This window comes from Hyperolius riggenbachi, chromosome 3, assembly GCF_040937935.1.
Source record: "Hyperolius riggenbachi isolate aHypRig1 chromosome 3, aHypRig1.pri, whole genome shotgun sequence".
Taxonomy (NCBI): Eukaryota; Metazoa; Chordata; class Amphibia; order Anura; family Hyperoliidae; genus Hyperolius; species Hyperolius riggenbachi.
In genome coordinates this window covers 3073241-3101167 of record NC_090648.1, presented here as the reverse complement: position 1 = coordinate 3101167, position 27927 = coordinate 3073241, and the positions used below count along the sequence as shown (strand labels likewise).

Below are 27927 nucleotides of genomic sequence, written 5' to 3'. Positions count from 1 at the left end.
GTTCTTTTTGGCGGCCCTCAGTTCCTTGTTTAGGGTGTTTTTTGCCCTCCTATACTCCTCCTGGTTGCCAGACTTGAACGCCAGTTCCTTGCTTCTGCGCAGATGCCTAAGTTTATTGGAGAACCAGGGTTTGTCATTCGGGTAGTGTTTGTGGATTTTTGTTGGTACACACTGCTCCTCGCAAAAGCTGATGTACGAGGATACAACGTCTGCCCACTCATCCAAGTTCGGTGTTTCCAGAGCCTTCCAGTTCGTGCAGTCGAAGCAGGCTTGAAGTTGTTGTTTAGCCTCCTCCGACCAGACTTTGCTGGATCTTAGGACTGGTTTTGCAGTTTCCAGGCGTCTCCTGTAGGTGGGTATCAGGTGAATGATGCAGTGGTCCGATGAGCCAAGTGCAGCTCGCGGGCTGTGTCTACGAAACGCATTGCATCTTTTGGGGCACCAATAATAAATGTATTTGTTTAATTCAGACAGTATTGTGAGTCTGCTTTCCGGAGGTAAGTCCACCACTGCCTCCCAGCAAATTTTACAACTTGTATTACCTTTTATCCTGCTGGCGCCTCTGTTCTCTTGCATTGTATATATTGCCCCTCTGTACACCAAACTTCTTACTCCACACCATCATGTGCAATGATTAAATTATTCAACCCCCAATGCTGTAAAGTGTTATAGGGAATTTAGTGTACGTTTGTAATTGTGTTCAGAATGAAATATTACAAGGACTTGTTAAAGAAGCAAATGCAACTAAAATGGCATAAATTGTTTTTGTAATACAGTATTACCGGTAAATGTTTTTTTTTTGTGTGATTTCTTCATTGACACAATTATTCAACCCCTTAAAGACTACCACTCTTAGGAACAGAGGTTCATTCAAGTGTTTTCAATCAGGTATTGAAAACACCTGTGGATGTTAACGAGCAGCAATCAAGCATAATAAGCACCAATTAGGCATATTTAAAGTGACTGTGACCAGAGCCGGGACAAGGTCCTCCAGCACCAAGCCTGAGACACCAAAGTGCGCCCCTCCATCCCTCCCACCCCAGCTGTCACACACTGATTGCTATTACACTAAGAGGCTCCTCCCCATCCCTCCCACCCCAGCCGTCACACACTGATTGCTATTACACTAAGAGGCCACTCCATCCCTCCCACCCCAGCCGTCACACACTGATTGCTATTACACTAAGAGGCCCCTCCATCCCTCCCACCCCAGCCGTCACACACTGATTGCTATTACACTAAGAGGCTCCTCCCCATCCCTCCCACCCCAGCCGTCACACACTGATTGCTATTACACTAAGAGGCTCCTCCCCATCCCTCCCACCCCAGCCGTCACACACTGATTGCTATTACACTAAGAGGCCACTCCATCCCTCCCACCCCAGCCGTCACACACTGATTGCTATTACACTAAGAGGCCCCTCCATCCCTCCCACCCCAGCCGTCACACACTGATTGCTATTACACTAAGAGGCCCCTCCCCCATCCCTCCCACCCCAGCTGTCACACACTGATTGCTATTACACTAAGAGGCCCCTCCTCCATCCCTCCCACCCCAGCCGTCACACACTGATTGCTATTACACTAAGAGGCCCCTCCTCCATCCCTCCCACCCCAGCCGTCACACACTGATTGCTATTACACTAAGAGGCCCCTCCCCATCCCTCCCACCCCAGCCGTCACACACTGATTGCTATTACACTAAGAGGCCCCTCCCCATCCCTCCCACCCCAGCCGTCAAACACTGATTGCTATTACACTAAGAGGCCCCTCCCCCATCCCTCCCACCCCAGCCGTCACACACTGATTGCTATTACACTAAGAGGCCCCTCCCCATCCCTCCCACCCCAGCCTTCACACACTGATTGCTATTACACTAAGAGGCCCCTCCCCCATCCCTCCCACCCCAGCCTTCACACACTGATTGCTATTACACTAAGAGGCCCCTCCTCCATCCCTCCCACCCCAGCCGTCACACACTGATTGCTATTACACTAAGAGGCCCCTCCTCCATCCCTCCCACCCCAGCCGTCACACACTGATTGCTATTACACTAAGAGGCCCCTCCCTCATCCCTCCTACCCCAGCCGTCACACACTGATTGCTATTACACTAAGAGGCCCCTCCCATCCCTCCCACCCCAGCCGTCACACACTGATTGCTATTACACTAAGAGGCCCCTCCCTCATCCCTCCCACCCCAGCTGTCACACACTGATTGCTATTACACTAAGAGGCTCCTCCCCATCCCTCCCACCCCAGCCGTCACACACTGATTGCTATTACACTAAGAGGCCCCTCCATCCCTCCCACCCCAGCCGTCACACACTGATTGCTATTACACTAAGAGGCCCCTCCATCCCTCCCACCCCAGCCGTCACACACTGATTGCTATTACACTAAGAGGCCCCTCCCCCATCCCTCCCACCCCAGCCATCACACACTGATTGCTATTACACTAAGAGGCCCCTCCTCCATCCCGCCCACCCCAGCCATCACACACTGATTGCTATTACACTAAGAGGCCCCTCCCCCATCCCTCCCACCCCAGCTGTCACACACTGATTGCTATTACACTAAGAGGCTCCTCCCCATCCCTCCCACCCCAGCCGTCACACACTGATTACTATTACACTAAGAGGCTCCTCCCCATCCCTCCCACCCCAGCCGTCACACACTGATTGCTATTACACTAAGAGGTCCCTCCCCATCCCTCCCACCCCAGCCGTCACACACTGACTGCCATTACACTAAGAGGCTCCTCCCCATCCCTCCCACCCCAGCCGTCACACACTGATTGCTATTACACTAAGAGGCTCCTCCCCATCCCTCCCACCCCAGCCGTCACACACTGATTGCTATTACACTAAGAGGCTCCTCCCTCATCCCTCTCACCCCAGCCGTCACACACTGATTGCTATTACACTAAGAGGCTCCACCCCAGCCGTCACACACTGATTGCTATTACACTAAGAGGCTCCTCCCCATCCCTCCCACCCCAGCCGTCACACACTGATTGCTATTACACTAAGAGGCGCCCCAGGTCCCCCAACACCCTAATCTCTAGTTATCTGGCTTCAGTCACTGCCATGTATCCCCTTTTCTTATTTCTCCCTGCTTCAAACAGAATAGGGGAATGATAGCTGAGTGAGTTGTGCAGCCCCTCCTACACTGCGCCCCGAGGCTGGAGCCTCTCTCACCTCTGCCTCGTCCCGGCCCTGACTGTGATACTCAGCTCCTTCTAGACATTTAGGCCTCCTTTACACGAACTGTTGATAGGCAGTGAAACTCTCTCAACTGCTCACTGCTGCCTGGTAACTGCTTGTTGCTGCATAATAACTGCTTACTTCTGCCTGGTAACTGCTTGCTGAGCACACAGCTCACCAGTCCGTAGAAAGGAGGCCTTACTGGTGTGTTTACAACCATGGTGAAGTCAATAGAATGGTCCAGGAAGACAAGAGAAGAGGTGATGTCTCTTCACAGGAAGGGCAATGGTTATAATACTAATTGATGAGGATCTAAACTTCAGAACTCAAATCTCTGCTGTGGTGAAATCATCCTATTTTCACCTGAAGAACATTGCAAAAATCAAGCACCTCATCCCCCAGAAGATCTGCCAACCTTAGTCCATGCCTTCATCACATCCCGACTGGACTACTGCAATGCTCTCTACACTGGCCTTCCAAAAAAGGTCTTGTACCGGCTACAGCTGATACAGAATACTGCTGCCAGACTGCTAACCAACCAACCCCGTCACTGCCACATAACGCCAGTCCTGCATTCCCTTCACTGGCTACCTATAGAATGGAGGGTCCTATTCAAGATCGGCCTACTGACATTTAAATCCCTGAATAATCTAGGTCCTGAATACATGAAAGATATGTTGCAGCTGCGTAGCAATCCCCGCATTCTCAGATCCACAGGTTCTAATAATCTAGTCATACCCAGAGTCCACTTGGAAACTTTTGGTCCCAGAGCCTTCTGTCATGCTGCCCCTACGTTATGGAACTCCTTACCTCAGCAGATCAGGACAGCTCCATCCCTGGACGTGTTTAAAGGGAATTTACACTGAGAAGCATATGGATTTTTCCCATTTAAAATAATAACAGTTGCCTGACTCTCCTGCTGATCCTGTGTCTCTAATATTCATAGCCCCTGTACAAGCATGCAGATCAGGTGCTCTGACTGAAGTCAGCCTGGATTAGCTGCATGCTTGTTTCAGGTGTGTGATTCAGCCACTACTGCAGCCAAGCGCTCAGCAAGACTGCCCCGCAACTGGTATGGATTAAAGGAAACATCCATATCCCTTCTCAGTTTAGGATCCCTTAAAAAATCCAGACTGAAAACCCACCTGTTCAGTTTGGCATTCGCAGAAATATTATTGTTGTGTGAATACTTCATCCTACTGCCAACTACTGAATCTGAGAGAGCCGAAGCGCTTTGAGTCCTATGGGAGAAAAGCACTATAGAGATGTTATTGTTACACTAACAGCCAGGATGGTACTCTGAGCGGTGAGAGTCTGCCCTCTGCTGGAGCTGGTGGGAACACACACAGCTCATATCTGCAGAGGTCGTCCATGACATGCCAATTCCAGCATCTCTGCAGATTTAAGGACAACTTTAACTGAGAGGCAGACGGAAACTGCCATATTAGTTTCTTTTTAAACAATACTATTTGCCTGGCTATCTTACTTATCCTCTAATACCAGTAGCCTCTAATACTATTAGCCATAGCCCCAGAACAAGCATGCAGCAGATCATGCGTTTGACATTATTGTCAGATCTGACAAGTTTAGCATCATGCTTGTTTCTGGTGTGATTCAGACACTACTGCAGCCAAATAGATCAGCAGGACAGCCAGGCAACTGGCATTATTTAACAGGAAATACATATAGCAGCTTACATGTCCCTCTGATTACAGTTGTCCTTTAATGCTGATTGGAAATGTGCCCAACAAATGCCCTTCCCGGCAACGGTGACTGGCACACCTCCAAGTCGCATACAATTAATTTATTTGCATGAGAGACAAAATTAGCATCCTAATTGGTCAGCCATAGGCCAGAGCTCCTATAAAGCACAGTCCCCGGTGATGGGACCAGCAGGGACCGGCCTGACGCCAGATACACTATACAGTCCCCGGTGTGTGGGACCAGCAGGGACCGGCCTGATGCCAGATACACTATACAGTCCCCGGTGTGTGGGACCAGCAGGGACCGGCCTGATGCCAGATACACTATACAGTCCCCGGTGTGTGGGACCAGCCTGATACCAGATACACTATACAGTCCCCGGTGTATGGGACCAGCAGGGACCGGCCTGACGCCAGATACACTATACAGTCCCCGGTGTGTGGGACCGGCCTGATGCCAGATACACTATACAGTCCCCGGTGTGTGGGACCAGCAGGGGCCGGCCTGATACCAGATACACTATACAGTCCCCGGTGTGTGGGACCAGCAGGGGCCGGCCTGATGCCAGATACACTATACAGTCCCCGGTGTGTGGGACCAGCAGGGGCCGGCCTGATGCCAGATACACTATACAGTCCCCGGTGTATGGGACCAGCAGGGACCGGCCTGATACCAGATACACTATACAGTCCCCGGTGTGTGGGACCAGCCTGACGCCAGATACACTATACAGTCCCCGGTGTGTGGGACCAGCAGGGGCCGGCCTGACGCCAGATACACTATACAGTCCCTGGTGTGTGGGACCAGCAGGGACCGGCCTGATGCCAGATACACTATACAGTCCCCGGTGTGTGGGACCAGCAGGTGGGAGGCTGACGCCAGATACACTATACAGTCCCCGGTGTGTGGGACCAGCAGGGGCCGGCCTGACGCCAGATACACTATACAGTCCCCGGTGTGTGGGACCAGCAGGGGCCGGCCTGATACCATATACACTATACAGTCCCCGGTGTATGGGAACAGGCAGGGACCAGCCTGATACCAGATACACTATACAGTCCCCAGTGTGTGGGACCAGCAGGGACCGGCCTGACGCCAGATACACTATACAGTCCCCGGTGTGTGGGACCAGCAGGGGGGAGGCTGACGCCAGATACACTATACAGTCCCTGGTGTGTGGGACCAGCAGGGGCCGGCCTGATACCAGATACACTATACAGTCCCCAGTGTGTGGGACCAGCAGGGACCGGCCTGACGCCAGATACACTATACAGTCCCCGGTGTATGGGACCAGCAGGGACCGGCCTGATACCAGATACACTATACAGTCCCCGGTGTATAGGACCAGCAGGGGCCGGCCTGATGCCAGATACACTATACAGTCCCCGGTGTGTGGGACCAGCAGGGACCGGCCTGATGCCAGATACACTATACAGTCCCCGGTGTGTGGGACCAGCAGGGACCGGCCTGATACCAGATACACTATACAGTCCCCGGTGTGTGGGATCAGCAGGGGCCGGCCTGATGCCAGATACACTATACAGTCCCCGGTGTGTGGGACCAGCAGGGGCCGGCCTGATGCCAGATACACTATACAGTCCCCGGTGTGTGGGACCAGCAGGGGCCGGCCTGATACCAGATACACTATACAGTCCCCGGTGTGTGGGACCAGCAGGGGCCGGCCTGATGCCAGATACAGTCCCCGGTGTGTGGGACCAGCAGGAACCGGCCTGACGCCAGATACACTATACAGTCCCCGGTGTGTGGGAACAGCAGGGGCCGGCCTAATGCCAGATACACAATACAGTCCCCGGTGTGTGGGACCAGCAGGGGCCGGCCTGATGCCAGATACACTATACAGTCCCCGGTGTGTGGGACCAGCAGGGACCGGCCTGATGCCAGATACACTATACAGTCCCCGGTGTGTGGGACCAGCAGGGACCGGCCTGACGCCAGATACACTATACAGTCCCCAGTGTGTGGGACCAGCAGGGACCGGCCTGACGCCAGATACACTATACAGTCCCCGGTGTGTGGGAACAGCAGGGGCCGGCCTGATGCCAGATACACTATACAGTCCCCGGTGTGTGCGACCAGCAGGGGCCGGCCTGATGCCAGATACACTATACAGTCCCCGGTGTGTGGGACCAGCAGGGGGGGGGCCTGATACCAGATACACTATACAGTCCCCGGTGTGTGGGACCAGCAGGGACCGGCCTGATGCCAGATACACTATACAGTCCCCGGTGTGTGGGACCAGCAGGGGCCGGCCTGATACCAGATACACTATACAGTCCCTGGTGTGTGGGACCAGCAGGGGGGGCCTGATACCAGATACACTATACAGTCCCCGGTGTGTGGGACCAGCAGGGGCCGGCCTGATGCCAGATACACTATACAGTCCCCGGTGTGTGCGACCAGCAGGGGCCGGCCTGATGCCAGATACACTATACAGTCCCCGGTGTGTGGGACCAGCAGGGGGGGGGCCTGATACCAGATACACTATACAGTCCCCGGTGTGTGGGACCAGCAGGGACCGGCCTGATGCCAGATACACTATACAGTCCCCGGTGTGTGGGACCAGCAGGGGCCGGCCTGATACCAGATACACTATACAGTCCCCGGTGTATGGGACCAGCAGGGACCGGCCTGATACCAGATACACTATACAGTCCCCGGTGTGTGGGACCAGCAGGGACCGGCCTGATACCAGATACACTATACAGTCCCCGGTGTGTGGGATCAGCAGGGGCCGGCCTGATGCCAGATACACTATACAGTCCCCGGTGTGTGGGACCAGCAGGGACTGGCCTGATACCAGATACACTATACAGTCCCCGGTGTGTGGGACCAGCAGGGGCCGGCCTGATACCAGATACACTATACAGTCCCCGGTGTATGGGACCAGCAGGGACCGGCCTGATACCAGATACACTATACAGTCCCCGGTGTATGGGACCAGCAGGGACCGGCCTGATACCAGATACACTATACAGTCCCCGGTGTATGGGACCAGCAGGGGCCGGCCTGATGCCAGATACACTATACAGTCCCCGGTGTATGGGACCAGCAGGGGCCGGCCTGATGCCAGATACACTATACAGTCCCCGGTGTGTGGGACCAGCAGGGACCGGCCTGATACCAGATACACTATACAGTCCCCGGTGTGTGGGATCAGCAGGGGCCGGCCTGATGCCAGATACACTATACAGTCCCCGGTGTGTGGGACCAGCAGGGACCGGCCTGATACCAGATACACTATACAGTCCCCGGTGTGTGGGACCAGCAGGGACCGGCCTGATGCCAGATACACTATACAGTCCCCGGTGTATGGGACCAGCAGGGACCGGCCTGATGCCAGATACACTATACAGTCCCCGGTGTATGGGACCAGTAGGGACCGGCCTGACGCCAGATACACTATACAGTCCCCGGTGTGTGGGACCAGCAGGGGCCGGCCTGATGCCAGATACACTATACAGTCCCCGGTGTGTGGGACCAGCAGGGACCGGCCTGACGCCAGATACACTATACAGTCCCCGGTGTGTGGGACCAGCAGGGGCCGGCCTGATACCAGATACACTATACAGTCCCCGGTGTGTGGGACCAGCAGGGGCCGGCCTGATGCCAGATACACTATACAGTCCCCGGTGTGTGGGACCAGCAGGGACCGGCCTGATGCCAGATACACTATACAGTCCCCGGTGTGTGGGACCAGCAGGGGCCGGCCTAATACCAGATACACTATACAGTCCCCGGTGTGTGGGACCAGCAGGGACCAGCCTGACGCCAGATACACTATACAGTCCCCGGTGTGTGGGACCAGCAGGGACCGGCCTGACGCCAGATACACTATACAGTCCCCGGTGTGTGGGATCAGCAGGGGCCGGCCTGATGCCAGATACACTATACAGTCCCTGGTGTGTGGGACCAGCAGGGACCGGCCTGACGCCAGATGCACTATACAGTCCCCGGTGTGTGGGACCAGCAGGGGCCGGCCTGACACCAGATACACTATACAGTCCCCGGTGTGTGGGACCAGCAGGGGCCGGCCTGACGCCAGATACACTATACAGTCCCCGGTGTGTGGGACCAGCAGGGGCCGGCCTGACGCCAGATACACTATACAGTCCCCGGTGTGTGGGACCAGCAGGGGCCGGCCTGATGCCAGATACACTATACAGTCCCCGGTGTGTGGGACCAGCAGGGACCGGCCTGATGCCAGATACACTATACAGTCCCCGGTGTGTGGGACCAGCAGGGACCGGCCTGATACCAGATACACTATACAGTCCCCGGTGTATGGGACCAGCAGGGACCGGCCTGACGCCAGATACACTATACAGTCCCCGGTGTGTGGGACCGGCCTGATGCCAGATACACTATACAGTCCCCGGTGTGTGGGACCAGCAGGGGCCGGCCTGATACCAGATACACTATACAGTCCCTGGTGTGTGGGACCAGCAGGGACCGGCCTGATGCCAGATACACTATACAGTCCCCGGTGTATGGGACCAGCAGGGACCGGCCTGATGCCAGATACACTATACAGTCCCTGGTGTGTGGGACCAGCAGGGGCCGGCCTGATGCCAGATACACTATACAGTCCCCGGTGTGTGGGACCAGCAGGGGCCGGCCTGATGCCAGATACACTATACAGTCCTCGGTGTGTGGAACCAGCAGGGGCCGGCCTGATGCCAGATACACTATACAGTCCCCGGTGTATGGGACCAGCAGGGACCGGCCTGATGCCAGATACACTATAAAGTCCCTGGTGTGTGGGACCAGCAGGGGCCGGCCTGATGCCAGATACACTATACAGTCCCCGGTGTGTGGAACCAGCAGGGGCCGGCCTGATGCCAGATACACTATACAGTCCCCGGTGTGTGGGACCAGCAGGGGCCGGCTTAATGCCAGATACACCTTACAGTCCCCGGTGTGTGGGACCAGCAGGGGCCGGCCTAATGCCAGATACACTTTACAGTCCCCGGTGTGTGGGACCAGCAGGGGGGGGGCCTGATACCAGATACACTATACAGTCCCCGGTGTGTGGGACCAGCAGGGAACAGCCTGATGCCAGATACACTATACAGTCCCCGGTGTGTGGGACCAGCAGGGAACGGCCTGATGCCAGATACACTATACAGTCCCCAGTGTGTGGGACCAGCAGGAACCGGCCTGATGCCAGATACACTATACAGTCCCCAGTGTGTGGGACCAGCAGGGACCGGCCTGACGCCAGATACACTATAGAGTCCCCGGTGTGTGGGACCAGCAGGGGCCGGCCTGACGCCAGATACACTATACAGTCCCCGGTGTGTGGGAAGAGCAGGGACCGGCCTGATGCCAGATACACTATACAGTCCCCGGTGTGTGGGACAAGAAGAGGCCGACCTGATGCCAGATACACTATACAGTCCCCGGTGTGTGGGATCAGCAGGGACCGGCCTGATGCCAGATACACTATACAGTCCCCGGTGTGTGGGACCGGCCTGATGCCAGATACACTATACAGTCCCCGGTGTGTGGGACCAGCAGGGACCGGCCTGACGCCAGATACACTATACAGTCCCCGGTGTGTGGGACCAGCAGGGGCCGGCCTGTTACCAGATACACTATACAGTCCCCGGTGTGTGGGACCAGCAGGGGCCGTCCTGACGCCAGATACACTATACAGTCCCCGGTGTGTGGGACCAGCAGGGACCGGCCTGATGCCAGATACACTATACAGTCCCCGGTGTGTGGGACCGGCCTGATGCCAGATACACTATACAGTCCCCGGTGTGTGGGACCAGCAGGGACCGGCCTGACGCCAGATATACTATACAGTCCCCGGTGTGTGGGACCAGCAGGGGCCGGCCTGTTACCAGATACACTATACAGTACCCGGTGTGTGGGACCAGCAGGGGCCGTCCTGACGCCAGATACACTATACAGTCCCCCGGTGTGTGGGACCAGCAGGGACCGGCCTGATGCCAGATACACTATACAGTCCCCGGTGTGTGGGACCGGCCTGATGCCAGATACACTATACAGTCCCCGGTGTGTGGGACCAGCAGGGGCCGGCCTGATGCCAGATACACTATACAGTCCCCGGTGTATGGGACCACAGAGAGAGGCTGATATTTCCTGTTACACAATGCAAATTACCTGGCTGCCCTACTAACCCTCTGCCTCTAACACTGCGCTACAGCCCCTGAACAAGCATGCAGCAGATCAGGTGCTCTGACTAAAAAAGGTGGCTGGATTAGCTGCATGCTTGTTTCTAGTGTTTGATTCAGACACTACTGCAGCCAGAGAAATCAGCATGACTGCCAGGTAACTGGTATTGTTTATAAGGAAATAAAGACGGTAAGAGTATGGGTATGGCACAGGGTATGTCATGTTTCAACTACACGGTACAGATTAATGAGATGCAAAGATTTCTGCCTTCATTTAGATTTATGTAAATTTTTATGCAAATGTATGCCACCGAAAAAATGGACAAACCAGTCACCACCCAGTTATTAAATTGATTGGTCGATTTTTAGAGCTGATCCGAGATGAAAAACTAACTATAACAAGTAACTTGTATATATATATATATATATATATATATATATATATATATATATATATATATATATATATATATATATATATATATATATATATATATATATATATATATATATATATATATATATATATATATATATATATATATATATATATATATATATATATATATATATATATATATATATAAATATAAATATATATATATATATATATATATATATATAAATAAAACTTATCTTGAAGAGAAACTTCAACCTAGAATTGAACTTTATCCCAATCAGTAGCTGATACCCCCTTTTACATGAGAAATATATTGCTTTTCACAAACAGACCATCAGGGGGCGCTGTATGACTGATTTTGTGCTGAAACCCCTCCCACAAGAAGCTCTGAGTACCGCGGTACTCTGGGCAAACTGCCACAATGTAACAAGGTTCACAGACAGGAATTAGGCCCGGTTCACATTAGCGGTGGCCGTCCGGAATCGCCGTGTCGGAGCCGGACCGCTTGCAGAACGGACGCACGGCATAGCAATGAAAGCCTATGCGTCTGTTCACATGCGTCCGTTCTGCCGGACCGGAGCCGGACCGGATCCGGACTCCGGCGTCCGTTCCAACATGCGCTATTTTTTGGTCCGGCTCCTCCGGCAGCCGTATCCGGGGCGGAGCCGGACTGCACCATCCGGCCAATACAAAGCTATGAGAACCGGAGGCCGCACAACACACTGGCTAAAAATCCGGATGTTCTACCCCACTTCCTATGCGGATTGTTGCGGCGATTTTGGATGGGGACACATGGGCAAGCATTTTGGAGTGGAGCAGCAGTGACTTTAAACGAGCTGGAGATGTTGGCAGTATGTCGGAGGTGGAGGTGAGTGCTAAACAGCGGAGGGCCTGATTCCACAGGTCCCCCTTCTGCTGACCTCCCAGACCCCAACATTTTTATTTGGTTTGTACTAACTTTTGCCAAACGGATCCGGATCGCATCCTGATGAACACCTGATGCAACCTGACCGGATCCGGATCAGAACCGTACAGTTCCGATCCGGTCAGGTCATCCGGTCCGTTTGGCAGAGAACCGCAAGTGTGAACCGGGCCTTAGCTGTTTACAGTTGTCTCTAACAGCCAAACAGCTAGGAGCAGCTACATAACCTGCCCACAGTAACAATGTCATCATGTAATAAATGTCAGAATGTAAATCGGGGAGAGGAAAGATTTTACAATGAACAAACACTGACTAAATCAGTTATACATAATTATGGTAAAAATTAAGCACTTTTTTACTACATTTTTTTCACTGGAGTTCCTCTTTAAGTTTACACAGCAAATCTAGCTGCAAACATCTTCAATAGACTATGATTATTTCTTCCTGTGACACAATGACAGCAGCCATGTTTGAAAACAATACATTACACAGAGGCAGGCTGATCTGCATCTTCAGCCCCCAGCCTGTGAAAAAAAAAAAAACCTACCCCCCCTGAACTCTCTGGCTAGTAATACCTCCTACTCCTTCTGCCCAGACTGAACTCCCATGAGCCCTTGCTACTGTCTGAAAATGCCAAAGCTCTCTGGAAAACTGTGGGCGTGGCTGGTTTAGTTTATAGGGAATTAGAGTGTTTAAAAAAAAAAAAAAAAGTACTTGGCTTGAGGAATACCCTATAAACAATAGGAAAGTAACACAATTATGTAATGAGTAAAAGTTCATCTCAGATCCACTTTAAGCTGCATATATTTGCATAAATTTACATAAATCTGTATTGAGGCTGGGCGCTCACCAGAAACGCAAGCGTTGTGGAAAATGCTGCAATTCTGCCGCTAATGGAAGTCTCTGGGCTGCATGAAAATATGCGTTTGGATGCGTGCCTTTTTAAAAAAGCTGGTTTTGTTGCACAAGATTCAGAAACGCACATAATGGAAGTCAAGGAGAAGGCAATAAAGATTTTTGTGATGTATTTCCGCTTCCTGTGGTCTTCCTAGAGATTTGCATTTATCCAAATATAAAAACGCATTAAAACCGTATAGGAGTTTTCTATATACTGACGCGTAAATACACGCAAACCGCTAGAAAACTGCAAACGCACAGAAAAAATAAACCACACGACAAACCGCGACCTTTCCCACCTGACTCTGAAATCTCTGCATCGCATTGGTCACCCCCATACACAGCAGAGCTGGATCGCTGACCTCAAAGATGGATGAACATGTAATGGGCCCCAGGCAAGGTAGCAGATTTGGGGCCCCTGTGGTCCTTTAGGTAAGCTGAAGAGAGGTAGGTGGGCCCCTTCACATACACTAGGCCCCAGGCACCTGCCTATGTTACCTGGAGGATGATCCTGCTCTGCTAAGCATCTGACACCACCCCCCCGATGCCCCACCCCATCCATGTAAGGTCCCTCCTTCCACATGCTGTCACTGGGCACAATGCTGTAGCAGACAAGCTTGGTGGACTTGCACTGGGCCCACGGTGATGGTTTACTTTGGTGGAGAGCTGCCCAGGAGGACAGAGCAGACCTCACGCAGTCCGGTGTCTATAGAAGGCTCTCTCTGGGCAGTCTTCTCAATACCCACCTGTGTAATCCAAGACCACGGTGACCACGTATTCAGCGACTTGTGTACGGGTGTCACAACCCACAGGAAGGAGATGATAAACAATGAAGTGGGAGGAGTTTCCAATCCCACCCCTGAAAGAACGCTTCTGTCATGTGATTGGCCAGCACACACAGGAAACACCGACAGACACACCCACCAATATACACAGAGGATGAAATAATTCTCTTTATACAAGAAAAAGTCTACAATTAAAAACCATACTCCGGCAGTCCCGCACACGCTCCACCCCTGAAAAAAAGGGGCGGGGGGGAAATTTCAGAGTTCATGGTCATCACTCTCCCCCCCCATGAGAAGTGTCCTTCGAGGTAGAGAAAGGGAGATCCATAGTCCTTCCTCTGAAGGGGTGTACAGTCTCTGTCTGTAGGTGGGCCACTGGAGATAAGGCAGAGGATGGGAGCTGATGGGCAATTCTGGGGGGCTCATTGTCACCACAGTCGATGCTGGTGAAGATTACGGCTTAGGACCGAGCGGACATCAGCTGTGAACCTGAACGAGAGAGAGAGAGAGAGAGAGAGAGAGAAAGAGGATTAATGATCAACCCATCACCGGGGGAAGACTCCCCGCCTTACTGATCACCCATCACCGGGGGAAGACTCCCCGCCTTACTGATCACCCATCACCGGGGGAAGACTCCCCGCCTTACTGATCACCCATCACCGGGGGAAGACTCCCCGCCTTACTGATCACCCATCACCGGGGGAAGACTCCCCGCCTTACTGATCACCCATCACCGGGGGAAGACTCCCGGCCTTACTGATCACCCATCACCGGGGGAAGACTCCCGGCCTTACTGATCACCCATCACCGGGGGAAGACTCCCGGCCTTACTGATCACCCATCACCGGGGGAAGACTCCCGGCCTTACTGATCACCCATCACCGGGGGAAGACTCCCGGCCTTACTGATCACCCATCACCGGGGGAAGACTCCCGGCCTTACTGATCACCCATCACCGGGGGAAGACTCCCGGCCTTACTGATCACCCATCACCGGGGGAAGACTCCCGGCCTTACTGAATAGGAAGCCTGGTCAGCAGGGGGCGCGAGCCTGCTAGCCTGGTCAGCAGGGGGCGCGAGCCTGCTAGCCTGGTCAGCAGGGGGCGCGAGCCTGCTAGCCTGGTCAGCAGGGGGCGCGAGCCTGCTAGCCTGGTCAGCAGGGGGCGCGAGCCTGCTAGCCTGGTCAGCAGGGGGCGCGAGCCTGCTAGCCTGGTCAGCAGGGGGCGCGAGCCTGCTAGCCTGGTCAGCAGGGGGCGCGAGCCTGCTAGCCTGGTCAGCAGGGGGCGCGAGCCTGCTAGCCTGGTCAGCAGGGGGCGCGAGCCTGCTAGCCTGGTCAGCAGGGGGCGCGAGCCTGCTAGCCTGGTCAGCAGGGGGCGCGAGCCTGCTAGCCTGGTCAGCAGGGGGCGCGAGCCTGCTAGCCTGGTCAGCAGGGGGCGCGAGCCTGCTAGCCTGGTCAGCAGGGGGCGCGAGCCTGCTAGCCTGGTCAGCAGGGGGCGCGAGCCTGCTAGCCTGGTCAGCAGGGGGCGCGAGCCTGCTAGCCTGGTCAGCAGGGGGCGCGAGCCTGCTAGCCTGGTCAGTAGGGGGCGCGAGCCTGCTAGCCTGGTCAGTAGGGGGCGCGAGCCTGCTAGCCTGGTCAGTAGGGGGCGCGAGCCTGCTAGCCTGGTCAGTAGGGGGCGTGAGCCTGCTAGCCTGGTCAGTAGGGGGCGTGAGCCTGCAGTTCTGAAGTGGTTACAGGACAACTGTCGTGAAAATGTGTAAACATTAAAATACATGTAAACACATAGAAATAAGAAGTATGGTCTTTCCAGGGTAACGTTAGCTATACATTGCTAGACTAGTCCATCTCCTCATAGGGGCATTCTCAGTATCTCATATATGCTATACAAATGCACTTGTTGGAAAGGAACTATAAAAGATGCAAGCCCTTAAAGCCCTTCTTATCACAAGCATTAAAAAGACTTCTGGCACAAGAAATCAAATTAACTTTGTGTCTCTTACTAGTCTTTCGGTGTGCGATTTGAAGCCACCCATAAACACAGTGCCGATAAGATCACAAACTGATCACATGAGCAGAAGTGTGTGGGCACTGGGAGATCAGCAGGACCCAATACTCTAAATATGTATGATCTCCTATTCACATGCTGAATAAAAACAAAAAACAACTTTCTGGGAGGAGCCAGTTACTTGCCCTAGTCACTGCGTACATCCAGGGGGCTCCACATCACATTCCACATGACTCCAATACTCCTCCGGGATTGGAGGAAGCATTGGAGAGACTGAACATGATGTGGGCCACACTGGGCAAGTAACATCCACCCCCCCCGCCCCTTCACAATAAGAACAGGAGAGCTCTCCGGCCGGATTGTGCTGGGTGCTGGCACTTCACCACCACTCCACTGATCTGTCCACCAGCTGCTATATAGATTGTGTGCTCTGTGTGCCAGCGGTGTGACACCTGCCTGCACATGACTTCATCAGATACTAAACCATCTCTGTGACTGAAGAAACCCATGGCAAGCAGAGGAGGTACCTGAGGGCATCCAGCATTGGCAGGAGGTTGAGCAGAGCGGTGTCGCTGGGGTCGCTGAACCACGACTTGATAGGAATCGCATTATCTGCAAAGAAATCAATCAGACTACATTACCAGTCAGCACATCCACCCCCCCACCCCCACCTCACCTCCAGCCATCCGCAACCAGCAACGTGTCCACAATGTCCTCACATACCACATTATCTGCAGAGAAATATGTCACTACATTACCAGTCAGCACATCCACCCCCCCCCCCCACCTCACCTCCAGCCATCCGCAACCAGCAACGTGTCCACACTGTCCTCACATACCACATTATCTGCAGAGAAATATATCACTACATTACCAGTCAGCACATCCACCCCCCCCACCTCACCTCCAGCCATCCGCAACCAGCAACGTGTCCACAATGTCCTCACATACCACATTATCTGCAGAGAAATATATCACTACATTACCAGTCAGCGCATCCACCCCCCCCCCCACCTCACCTCCAGCCATCCGCAACCAGCAACGTGTCCACAATGTCCTCACATACCACATTATCTGCAGAGAAATATATCACTACATTACCAGTCAGCACATCCACCCCCCCCACCTCACCTCCAGCCATCCGCAACCAGCAACGTGTCCACAATGTCCTCACATACCACATTATCTGCAGAGAAATATATCACTACATTACCAGTCAGCACATCCACCCCCCCCCCCCACCTCCAGCCACCCACAACCAGCAACGTGTCCACAATGTCCTCACATACCACATTATCTGCAGAGAAATATATCACTACATTACCAGTCAGCACATCCACCCCCCCACCTCACCTCCAGCCATCCACAACCAGCAATGTGTCCACAATGTCCTCACATACCACATTATCTGCAGAGAAATATGTCACTACATTACCAGTCAGCACATCCACCCCCCCCACCTCACCTCCAGCCATCCGCAACCAGCAACGTGTCCACACTGTCCTCACATACCACATTATCTGCAGAGAAATATATCACTACATTACCAGTCAGCACATCCACCCCCCCCACCTCACCTCCAGCCATCCGCAACCAGCAACGTGTCCACACTGTCCTCACATACCACATTATCTGCAGAGAAATATATCACTACATTACCAGTCAGCACATCCACCCCCCCACCTCACCTCCAGCCATCCGCAACCAGCAACGTGTCCACAATGTCCTCACATACCACATTATCTGCAGAGAAATATATCACTACATTACCAGTCAGCGCATCCACCCCCCCCCCCCCCCCCCAGCCATCCGCAACCAGCAACGTGTCCACAATGTCCTCACATACCACATTATCTGCAGAGAAATATATCACTACATTACCAGTCAGCACATCCACCCCCCCCCCCCCACCTCACCTCCAGCCATCCGCAACCAGCAACGTGTCCACAATATCCTCACATACCACATTATCTGCAGAGAAATATATCACTACATTACCAGTCAGTGCATCCACCCCCCCACCTCACCTCCAGCCATCCGCAACCAGCAACGTGTCCACAATGTCCTCACATACCACATTATCTGCAGAGAAATATATCACTACATTACCAGTCAGCGCATCCACCCCCCCACCTCACCTCCAGCCATCCGCAACCAGCCACGTGTCCACAATGTCCTCACATACCACATTATCTGCAGAGAAATATATCACTACATTACCAGTCAGCGCATCCCCCCCCCCCCCCCTCACCTCCAGCCATCCACAACCAGCAACGTGTCCACAATGTCCTCACATACCACATTATCTGCAGAGAAATATGTCACTACATTACCAGTCAGCACATCCACCCCCCCACCTCACCTCCAGCCATCCGCAACCAGCAACGTGTCCACACTGTCCTCACATACCACATTATCTGCAGAGAAATATATCACTACATTACCAGTCAGTGCATCCACCCCCCCACCTCCAGCCATCCGCAACCAGCAACGTGTCCACAATGTCCTCACATACCACATTATCTGCAGAGACATATATCACTACATTACCAGTCAGCGCATCCACCCCCCCCCCCCACCTCACCTCCAGCCATCCGCAACCAGCAACGTGTCCACAATGTCCTCACATACCACATTATCTGCAGAGAAATATATCACTACATTACCAGTCAGCGCATCCACCCCCCCCCCACCTCCAGCCATCCAACCAGCAACGTGCCCACAATGTCCTCACATACCACATTATCTGCAGAGAAATATATCACTACATTACCAGTCAGCACATCCACCTCCCCACCTCACCTCCAGCCATCCGCAACCAGCAAAGTGTCCACAATGTCCTCACATACCACATTATCTGCAGAGAAATATATCACTACATTACCAGTCAGCGCATCCCCCCCCCCCCCCCTCACCTCCAGCCATCCGCAACCAGCAACGTGTCCACAATGTCCTCACATACCACATTATCTGCAGAGAGATATATCACTACATTACCAGTCAGCGCATCCACCCCCCCACCTCACCTCCAGCCATCCGCAACCAGCCACGTGTCCACAATGTCCTCACATACCACATTATCTGCAGAGAAATATATCACTACATTACCAGTCAGCGCATCCACCCCCCCACCTCACCTCCAGCCATCCGCAACCAGCAACGTGTCCACACTGTCCTCACATACCACATTATCTGCAGAGAAATATATCACTACATTACCAGTCAGCACATCCACCCCCCCCATCTCACCTCCAGCCATCCGCAACCAGCAACGTGTCCACAATGTCCTCACATACCACATTATCTGCAGAGACATATATCACTACATTACCAGTCAGCACATCCACCCCCCCACCTCACCTCCAGCCATCCGCAACCAGCAACGTGTCCACAATGTCCTCACATACCACATTATCTGCAGAGACATATATCACTACATTACCAGTCAGTGCATCCACCCCCTCCCCCCCCCCCCACCTCCAGCCATCCGCAACCAGCAACGTGTCCACAATGTCCTCACATACCACATTATCTGCAGAGAAATATATCACTACATTACCAGTCAGCACATCCACCCCCCCACCTCACCTCCAGCCATCCGCAACCAGCAACGTGTCCACAATGTCCTCACATACCACATTATCTGCAGAGAAATATATCACTACATTACCAGTCAGTGCATCCACCCCCCCACCTCACCTCCAGCCATCCGCAACCAGCAACGTGTCCACAATGTCCTCACATACCACATTATCTGCAGAGAAATATGTCACTACATTACCAGTCAGCGCATCCACCCCCCCCCCCCCCCCCCCCACCTCACCTCCAGCCATCCGCAACCAGCAACGTGTCCACAATGTCCTCACATACCACATTATCTGCAGAGAAATATGTCACTACATTACCAGTCAGCGCATCCACCCCCCCCCCCCACCTCACCTCCAGCCATCCGCAACCAGCAACGTGTCCACACTGTCCTCACATACCACATTATCTGCAGAGAAATATCACTACATTACCAGTCAGCACATCCACCCCCCCACCTCACCTCCAGCCATCCGCAACCAGCAACGTGTCCACAATGTCCTCACATACCACATTATCTGCAGAGAAATATATCACTACATTACCAGTCAGCACATCCACCCCCCCCCCCACCTCCAGCCATCCGCAACAAGCAACGTGTCCACACTGTCCTCACATACCACATTATCTGCAGAGAAATATATCACTACATTACCAGTCAGCGCATCCACCACCCCACATCCAGCCATCCGCAACCAGCAACGTGTCCACAATGTCCTCACATACCACATTATCTGCAGAGAAATATATCACTACATTACCAGTCAGCGCATCCACCACCCCACATCCAGCCATCCGCAACCAGCAACGTGTCCACAATGTCCTCACATACCACATTATCTGCAGAGAAATATGTCACTACATTACCAGTCAGCACATCCACCCCCACCTCACCTCCAGCCATCCGCAACCAGAAACGTGTCCACAATGTCCTCACATACCACATTATCTGCAGAGAAATATGTCACTACATTACCAGTCAGCGCATCCACCCCCCCCCCCCCACCTCACCTCCAGCCATCCGCAACCAGCAACTTGTCCACAATGTCCTCACATACCACATTATCTGCAGAGAAATATATCACTACATTACCAGTCAGCACATACACCCCCCCCCACCTCACCTCCAGCCATCCGCAACCAGCAACGTGTCCACAATGTCCTCACATACCACATTATCTGCAGAGAAATATATCACTACATTACCAGTCAGCGCATCCACCCCCCCCACCTCACCTCCAGCCATCCGCAACCAGCAACGTGTCCACACTGTCCTCACATACCACATTATCTGCAGAGAAATATATCACTACATTACCAGTCAGCGCATCCACCCCCCCCACCTCACCTCCAGCCATCCGCAACCAGCAACGTGTCCACACTGTCCTCACATACCACATTATCTGCAGAGACATATATCACTACATTACCAGTCAGCACATCCACCCCCCCCCCCCACCTCACCTCCAGCCATCCGCAACCAGCAACGTGTCCACAATGTCCTCACATACCACATTATCTGCAGAGAAATATATCACTACATTACCAGTCAGCACATCCACCCCCCCACCTCACCTCCAGCCATCCGCAACCAGCAACGTGTCCACAATGTCCTCACATACCACATTATCTGCAGAGAAATATATCACTACATTACCAGTCAGCGCATCCACCCCCCCCCCCCAGCCATCCGCAACCAGCAACGTGTCCACAATGTCCTCACATACCACATTATCTGCAGAGAAATATATCACTACATTACCAGTCAGCACATCCACCCCCCCCCCCCCCCCCCACCTCACCTCCAGCCATCCACAACCAGCAACGTGTCCACAATGTCCTCACATACCACATTATCTGCAGAGAAATATGTCACTACATTACCAGTCAGCACATCCACCCCCCCCACCTCACCTCCAGCCATCCGCAACCAGCAACGTGTCCACACTGTCCTCACATACCACATTATCTGCAGAGAAATATATCACTACATTACCAGTCAGCGCATCCACCCCCCCCCCACCTCACCTCCAGCCATCCGCAACCAGCAACGTGTCCACAATGTCCTCACATACCACATTATCTGCAGAGAAATATATCACTACATTACCAGTCAGTGCATCCACCCCCCCACCTCACCTCCAGCCATCCGCAACCAGCAACGTGTCCACAATGTCCTCACATACCACATTATCTGCAGAGAAATATGTCACTACATTACCAGTCAGCACATCCACCCCCCCACCTCACCTCCAGCCATCCGCAACCAGCAACGTGTCCACAATGTCCTCACATACCACATTATCTGCAGAGAAATATATCACTACATTACCAGTCAGCGCATCCACCCCCCCCCACCTCACCTCCAGCCATCCGCAACCAGCAACGTGTCCACAATGTCCTCACATACCACATTATCTGCAGAGAAATATATCACTACATTACCAGTCAGCGCATCCACCCCCCCCCCACCTCCAGCCATCCAACCAGCAACGTGCCCACAATGTCCTCACATACCACATTATCTGCAGAGAAATATATCACTACATTACCAGTCAGCACATCCACCTCCCCACCTCACCTCCAGCCATCCGCAACCAGCAACGTGTCCACAATGTCCTCACATACCACATTATCTGCAGAGAAATATATCACTACATTACCAGTCAGCGCATCCCCCCCCCCCCTCACCTCCAGCCATCCGCAACCAGCAACGTGTCCACAATGTCCTCACATACCACATTATCTGCAGAGAGATATATCACTACATTACCAGTCAGCGCATCCACCCCCCCACCTCACCTCCAGCCATCCGCAACCAGCCACGTGTCCACAATGTCCTCACATACCACATTATCTGCAGAGAAATATATCACTACATTACCAGTCAGCGCATCCACCCCCCCACCTCACCTCCAGCCATCCGCAACCAGCAACGTGTCCACACTGTCCTCACATACCACATTATCTGCAGAGAAATATATCACTACATTACCAGTCAGCACATCCACCCCCCCCATCTCACCTCCAGCCATCCGCAACCAGCAACGTGTCCACAATGTCCTCACATACCACATTATCTGCAGAGAAATATATCACTACATTACCAGTCAGTGCATCCACCCCCCCACCTCACCTCCAGCCATCCGCAACCAGCAACGTGTCCACAATGTCCTCACATACCACATTATCTGCAGAGAAATATGTCACTACATTACCAGTCAGCGCATCCACCCCCCCCCCCCCCCCCCACCTCCAGCCATCCGCAACCAGCAACGTGTCCACAATGTCCTCACATACCACATTATCTGCAGAGAAATATGTCACTACATTACCAGTCAGCGCATCCACCCCCCCCCCCCCCACCTCACCTCCAGCCATCCGCAACCAGCAACGTGTCCACACTGTCCTCACATACCACATTATCTGCAGAGAAATATCACTACATTACCAGTCAGCACATCCACCCCCCCACCTCACCTCCAGCCATCCGCAACCAGCAACGTGTCCACAATGTCCTCACATACCACATTATCTGCAGAGAAATATATCACTACATTACCAGTCAGCACATCCACCCCCCCCCCACCTCCAGCCATCCGCAACAAGCAACGTGTCCACACTGTCCTCACATACCACATTATCTGCAGAGAAATATATCACTACATTACCAGTCAGCGCATCCACCACCCCACCTCACCTCCAGCCATCCGCAACCAGCAACGTGTCCACAATGTCCTCACATACCACATTATCTGCAGAGAAATATATCACTACATTACCAGTCAGCACATCCACCCCCCCCCCCCCACCTCACCTCCAGCCATCCGCAACCAGCAACTTGTCCACAATGTCCTCACATACCACATTATCTGCAGAGAAATATATCACTACATTACCAGTCAGCGCATCCACCCCCCCCCCCCCACCTCCAGCCATCCGCAACCAGCAACGTGTCCACAATGTCCTCACATACCACATTATCTGCAGAGAAATATATCACTACATTACCAGTCAGCACATCCACCCCCCCCACCTCACCTCCAGCCATCCGCAACCAGCAACGTGTCCACAATGTCCTCACATACCACATTATCTGCAGAGAAATATATCACTACATTACCAGTCAGCGCATACACCCCCCCCCCCCCACCTCACCTCCAGCCATCCGCAACCAGCAACGTGTCCACAATGTCCTCACATACCACATTATCTGCAGAGAAATATGTCACTACATTACCAGTCAGCGCATCCACCCCCCCACCTCACCTCCAGCCATCCGCAACCAGCAACGTGTCCACAATGTCCTCACATACCACATTATCTGCAGAGAAATATATCACTACATTACCAGTCAGCGCATCCTGCCCCCCCCCCCCCCACCTCCAGCCATCCGCAACCAGCAACGTGTCCACAATGTCCTCACATACCACATTATCTGCAGAGAAATATATCACTACATTACCAGTCAGCACATCCACCCACCCCCCCCCCCCCCCCACCTCACCTCCAGCCATCCGCAACCAGCAACGTGTCCACACTGTCCTCACATACCACATTATCTGCAGAGCAATATATCACTACATTACCAGTCAGCGCATCCACCACCCCACCTCACCTCCAGCCATCCGCAACCAGCAACGTGTCCACAATGTCCTCACATACCACATTATCTGCAGAGAAATATGTCACTACATTACCAGTCAGCACAACCACCCCCCCCCCCCCCCCCCCCCACCTCCAGCCATCCGCAACCAGCAACGTGTCCACAATGTCCTCACATACCACATTATCTGCAGAGAAATATATCACTACATTACCAGTCAGCGCATCCACCCCCCCCCCCCCCACCTCACCTCCAGCCATCCGCAACCAGCAACATGTCCACAATGTCCTCACATACCACATTATCTGCAGAGAAATATCACTACATTACCAGTCAGCGCATCCACCCCCCCCCCCCCCACCTCACCTCCAGCCATCCACAACCAGCAACGTGCCCACAATGTCCTCACATACCACATTATCTGCAGAGAAATATGTCACTACATTACCAGTCAGCACATCCACCCCCACCTCACCTCCAGCCATCCGCAACCAGCAACGTGTCCACAATGTCCTCACATACCACATTATCTGCAGAGGAATATATCACTACATTACCAGTCAGCACATCCACCCCCCCACCTCACCTCCAGCCATCCGCAACCAGCAACGTGTCCACAATGTCCTCACATACCACATTATCTGCAGAGAAATATATCACTACATTACCAGTCAGCGCATCCACCACCCCACCTCACCTTTAGCCATCCGCAACCAGCAACTTGTCCACAATGTCCTCACATACCACATTATCTGCAGAGAAATATATCACTACATTACCAGTCAGCACATCCACCCCCCCACCTCACCTCCAGCCATCCGCAACCAGCAACGTGTCCACAATGTCCTCACATACCACATTATCTGCAGAGAAATATGTCACTACATTACCAGTCAGCGCATCCACCCCCCCACCCCCACCTCCAGCCATCCGCAACCAGCAACGTGTCCATACTGTCCTCACATACTACATTATCTGCAGAGAAATATGTCACTACATTACCAGTCAGCGCATCCACCCCCCCCCCCCCCCCACCTCCAGCCATCCGCAACCAGCAACGTGTCCACAATGTCCTCACATACCACATTATCTGCAGAGAAATATATCACTACATTACCAGTCAGCGCATCCACCCCCCCCACCTCACCTCCAGCCATCCGCAACCAGCAACATGTCCACACTGTCCTCACATACCACATTATCTGCAGAGAAATATATCACTACATTACCAGTCAGCACATCCACCTCCCCACCTCACCTCCAGCCATCCGCAACCAGCAACGTGTCCACACTGTCCTCACATACCACATTATCTGCAGAGACATATATCACTACATTACCAGTCAGCGCATCCACCCCCCCACCTCACCTCCAGCCATCCGCAACCAGCAACGTGTCCACAATGTCCTCACATACCACATTATCTGCAGAGAAATATATCACTACATTACCAGTCAGCGCATCCACCCCCCCACCTCACCTCCAGCCATCCGCAACCAGCAACGTGCCCACAATGTCCTGACATACCACATTATCTGCAGAGAAATATATCACTACATTACCAGTCAGTGCATCCACCCCCCACCTCACCTCCAGCCATCCGCAACCAGCAACGTGCCCACAATGTCCTCACATACCACATTATCTGCAGAGAAATATATCACTACATTACCAGTCAGCACAACCCCTCCAGCCATCCGCAACCAGCAACGTGTCCACAATGTCCTCACATACCACATTATCTGCAGAGAAATATATCACTACATTACCAGTCAGCACATCCCCCCCCCCCCCCCCCCCCCCCCCCAGCCATCCGCAACCAGCAACGTGTCCACAATGTCCTCACATACCACATTATCTGCAGAGAAATATCACTACATTACCAGTCAGCACATCCACCCCCCCCCCCCCCCCCACCTCCAGCCATCCGCAACCAGCAACGTGTCCACAATGTCCTCACATACCACATTATCTGCAGAGAAATATATCACTACATTACCAGTCAGCGCATCCACCCCCCCACCTCACCTCCAGCCATCCGCAACCAGCAACTTGTCCACAATGTCCTCACATACCACATTATCTGCAGAGAAATATATCACTACATTACCAGTCAGCACATCCCCCCCCCACCTCACCTCCAGCCATCCGCAACCAGCAACGTGTCCACACTGTCCTCACATACCACATTATCTGCAGAGACATATATCACTACATTACCAGTCAGCGCATCCACCCCCCCACCTCACCTCCAGCCATCCGCAACCAGCAACGTGTCCACAATGTCCTCACATACCACATTATCTGCAGAGAAATATATCACTACATTACCAGTCAGCACATCCACCTCCCCACCTCACCTCCAGCCATCCGCAACCAGCAACGTGTCCACACTGTCCTCACATACCACATTATCTGCAGAGACATATATCACTACATTACCAGTCAGCGCATCCACCCCCCCACCTCACCTCCAGCCATCCGCAACCAGCAACGTGTCCACAATGTCCTCACATACCACATTATCTGCAGAGAAATATATCACTACATTACCAGTCAGCGCATCCACCCCCCCACCTCACCTCCAGCCATCCGCAACCAGCAACGTGCCCACAATGTCCTGACATACCACATTATCTGCAGAGAAATATATCACTACATTACCAGTCAGTGCATCCACCCCCCACCTCACCTCCAGCCATCCGCAACCAGCAACGTGCCCACAATGTCCTCACATACCACATTATCTGCAGAGAAATATATCACTACATTACCAGTCAGCACAACCCCCCCCCCCCCCCCCCTCCAGCCATCCGCAACCAGCAACGTGTCCACAATGTCCTCACATACCACATTATCTGCAGAGAAATATATCACTACATTACCAGTCAGCACATCCCCCCCCCCCCCCCCACCTCCAGCCATCCGCAACCAGCAACGTGTCCACAATGTCCTCACATACCACATTATCTGCAGAGAAATATCACTACATTACCAGTCAGCGCATCCACCCACCCCCCCACCTCACCTCCAGCCATCCGCAACCAGCAACGTGTCCACAATTTCCTCACATACCACATTATCTGCAGAGACATATGTCACTACATTACCAGTCAGTGCATCCACCCCCCCCCCCCCCACCTCCAGCCATCCGCAACCAGCAACGTGTCCACAATGTCCTCACATACCACATTATCTGCAGAGACATATATCACTACATTACCAGTCAGCACATCCACCCCCCCACCTCACCTCCAGCCATCCGCAACCAGCAACGTGTCCACACTGTCCTCACATACCACATTATCTGCAGAGAGATATATCACTACATAACCAGTCAGCGCATCCACCCCCCCCCCCCCCCACCTCCAGCCATCCGCAACCAGCAACGTGCCCACAATGTCCTCACATACCACATTATCTGCAGAGAAATATATCACTACATTACCAGTCAGCGCATCCACCCCCCCACCTCACCTCCAGCCATCCGCAACCAGCAACGTGTCCACACTGTCCTCACATACCACATTATCTGCAGAGAAATATATCACTACATTACCAGTCAGCACATCCACCCCCCCCCCCCACCTCACCTCCAGCCATCCGCAACCAGCAACATGTCCACAATGTCCTCACATACCACATTATCTGCAGAGAAAT

At 53.1% G+C, this 27927-nt stretch overlaps 1 protein-coding gene across 2 annotated transcripts in view; it reads right to left on the bottom strand.

The window, feature by feature from the left end:
- Positions 1-14229: 14229 nt before the first annotated feature.
- The window catches only part of CTDNEP1 (CTD nuclear envelope phosphatase 1), a 61422-nt gene continuing 47724 nt past the window's right edge, over positions 14230-27927 (bottom strand). Inside the window, exons 7-8 of one of the 2 annotated variants that reach the window (XM_068271950.1) lie at positions 16604-16688; positions 14230-14563 (exon numbers count right to left, since the gene is read on the bottom strand). In XM_068271950.1, coding sequence (XP_068128051.1) covers positions 14503-14563; positions 16604-16688 — 146 coding nt within the window. In that variant the 3' untranslated portion in view covers positions 14230-14502. Of the gene's footprint in view, positions 14564-16603; positions 16709-27927 lie in introns of those variants that run through there. The other variant, XM_068271951.1, reaches the window with a different exon arrangement.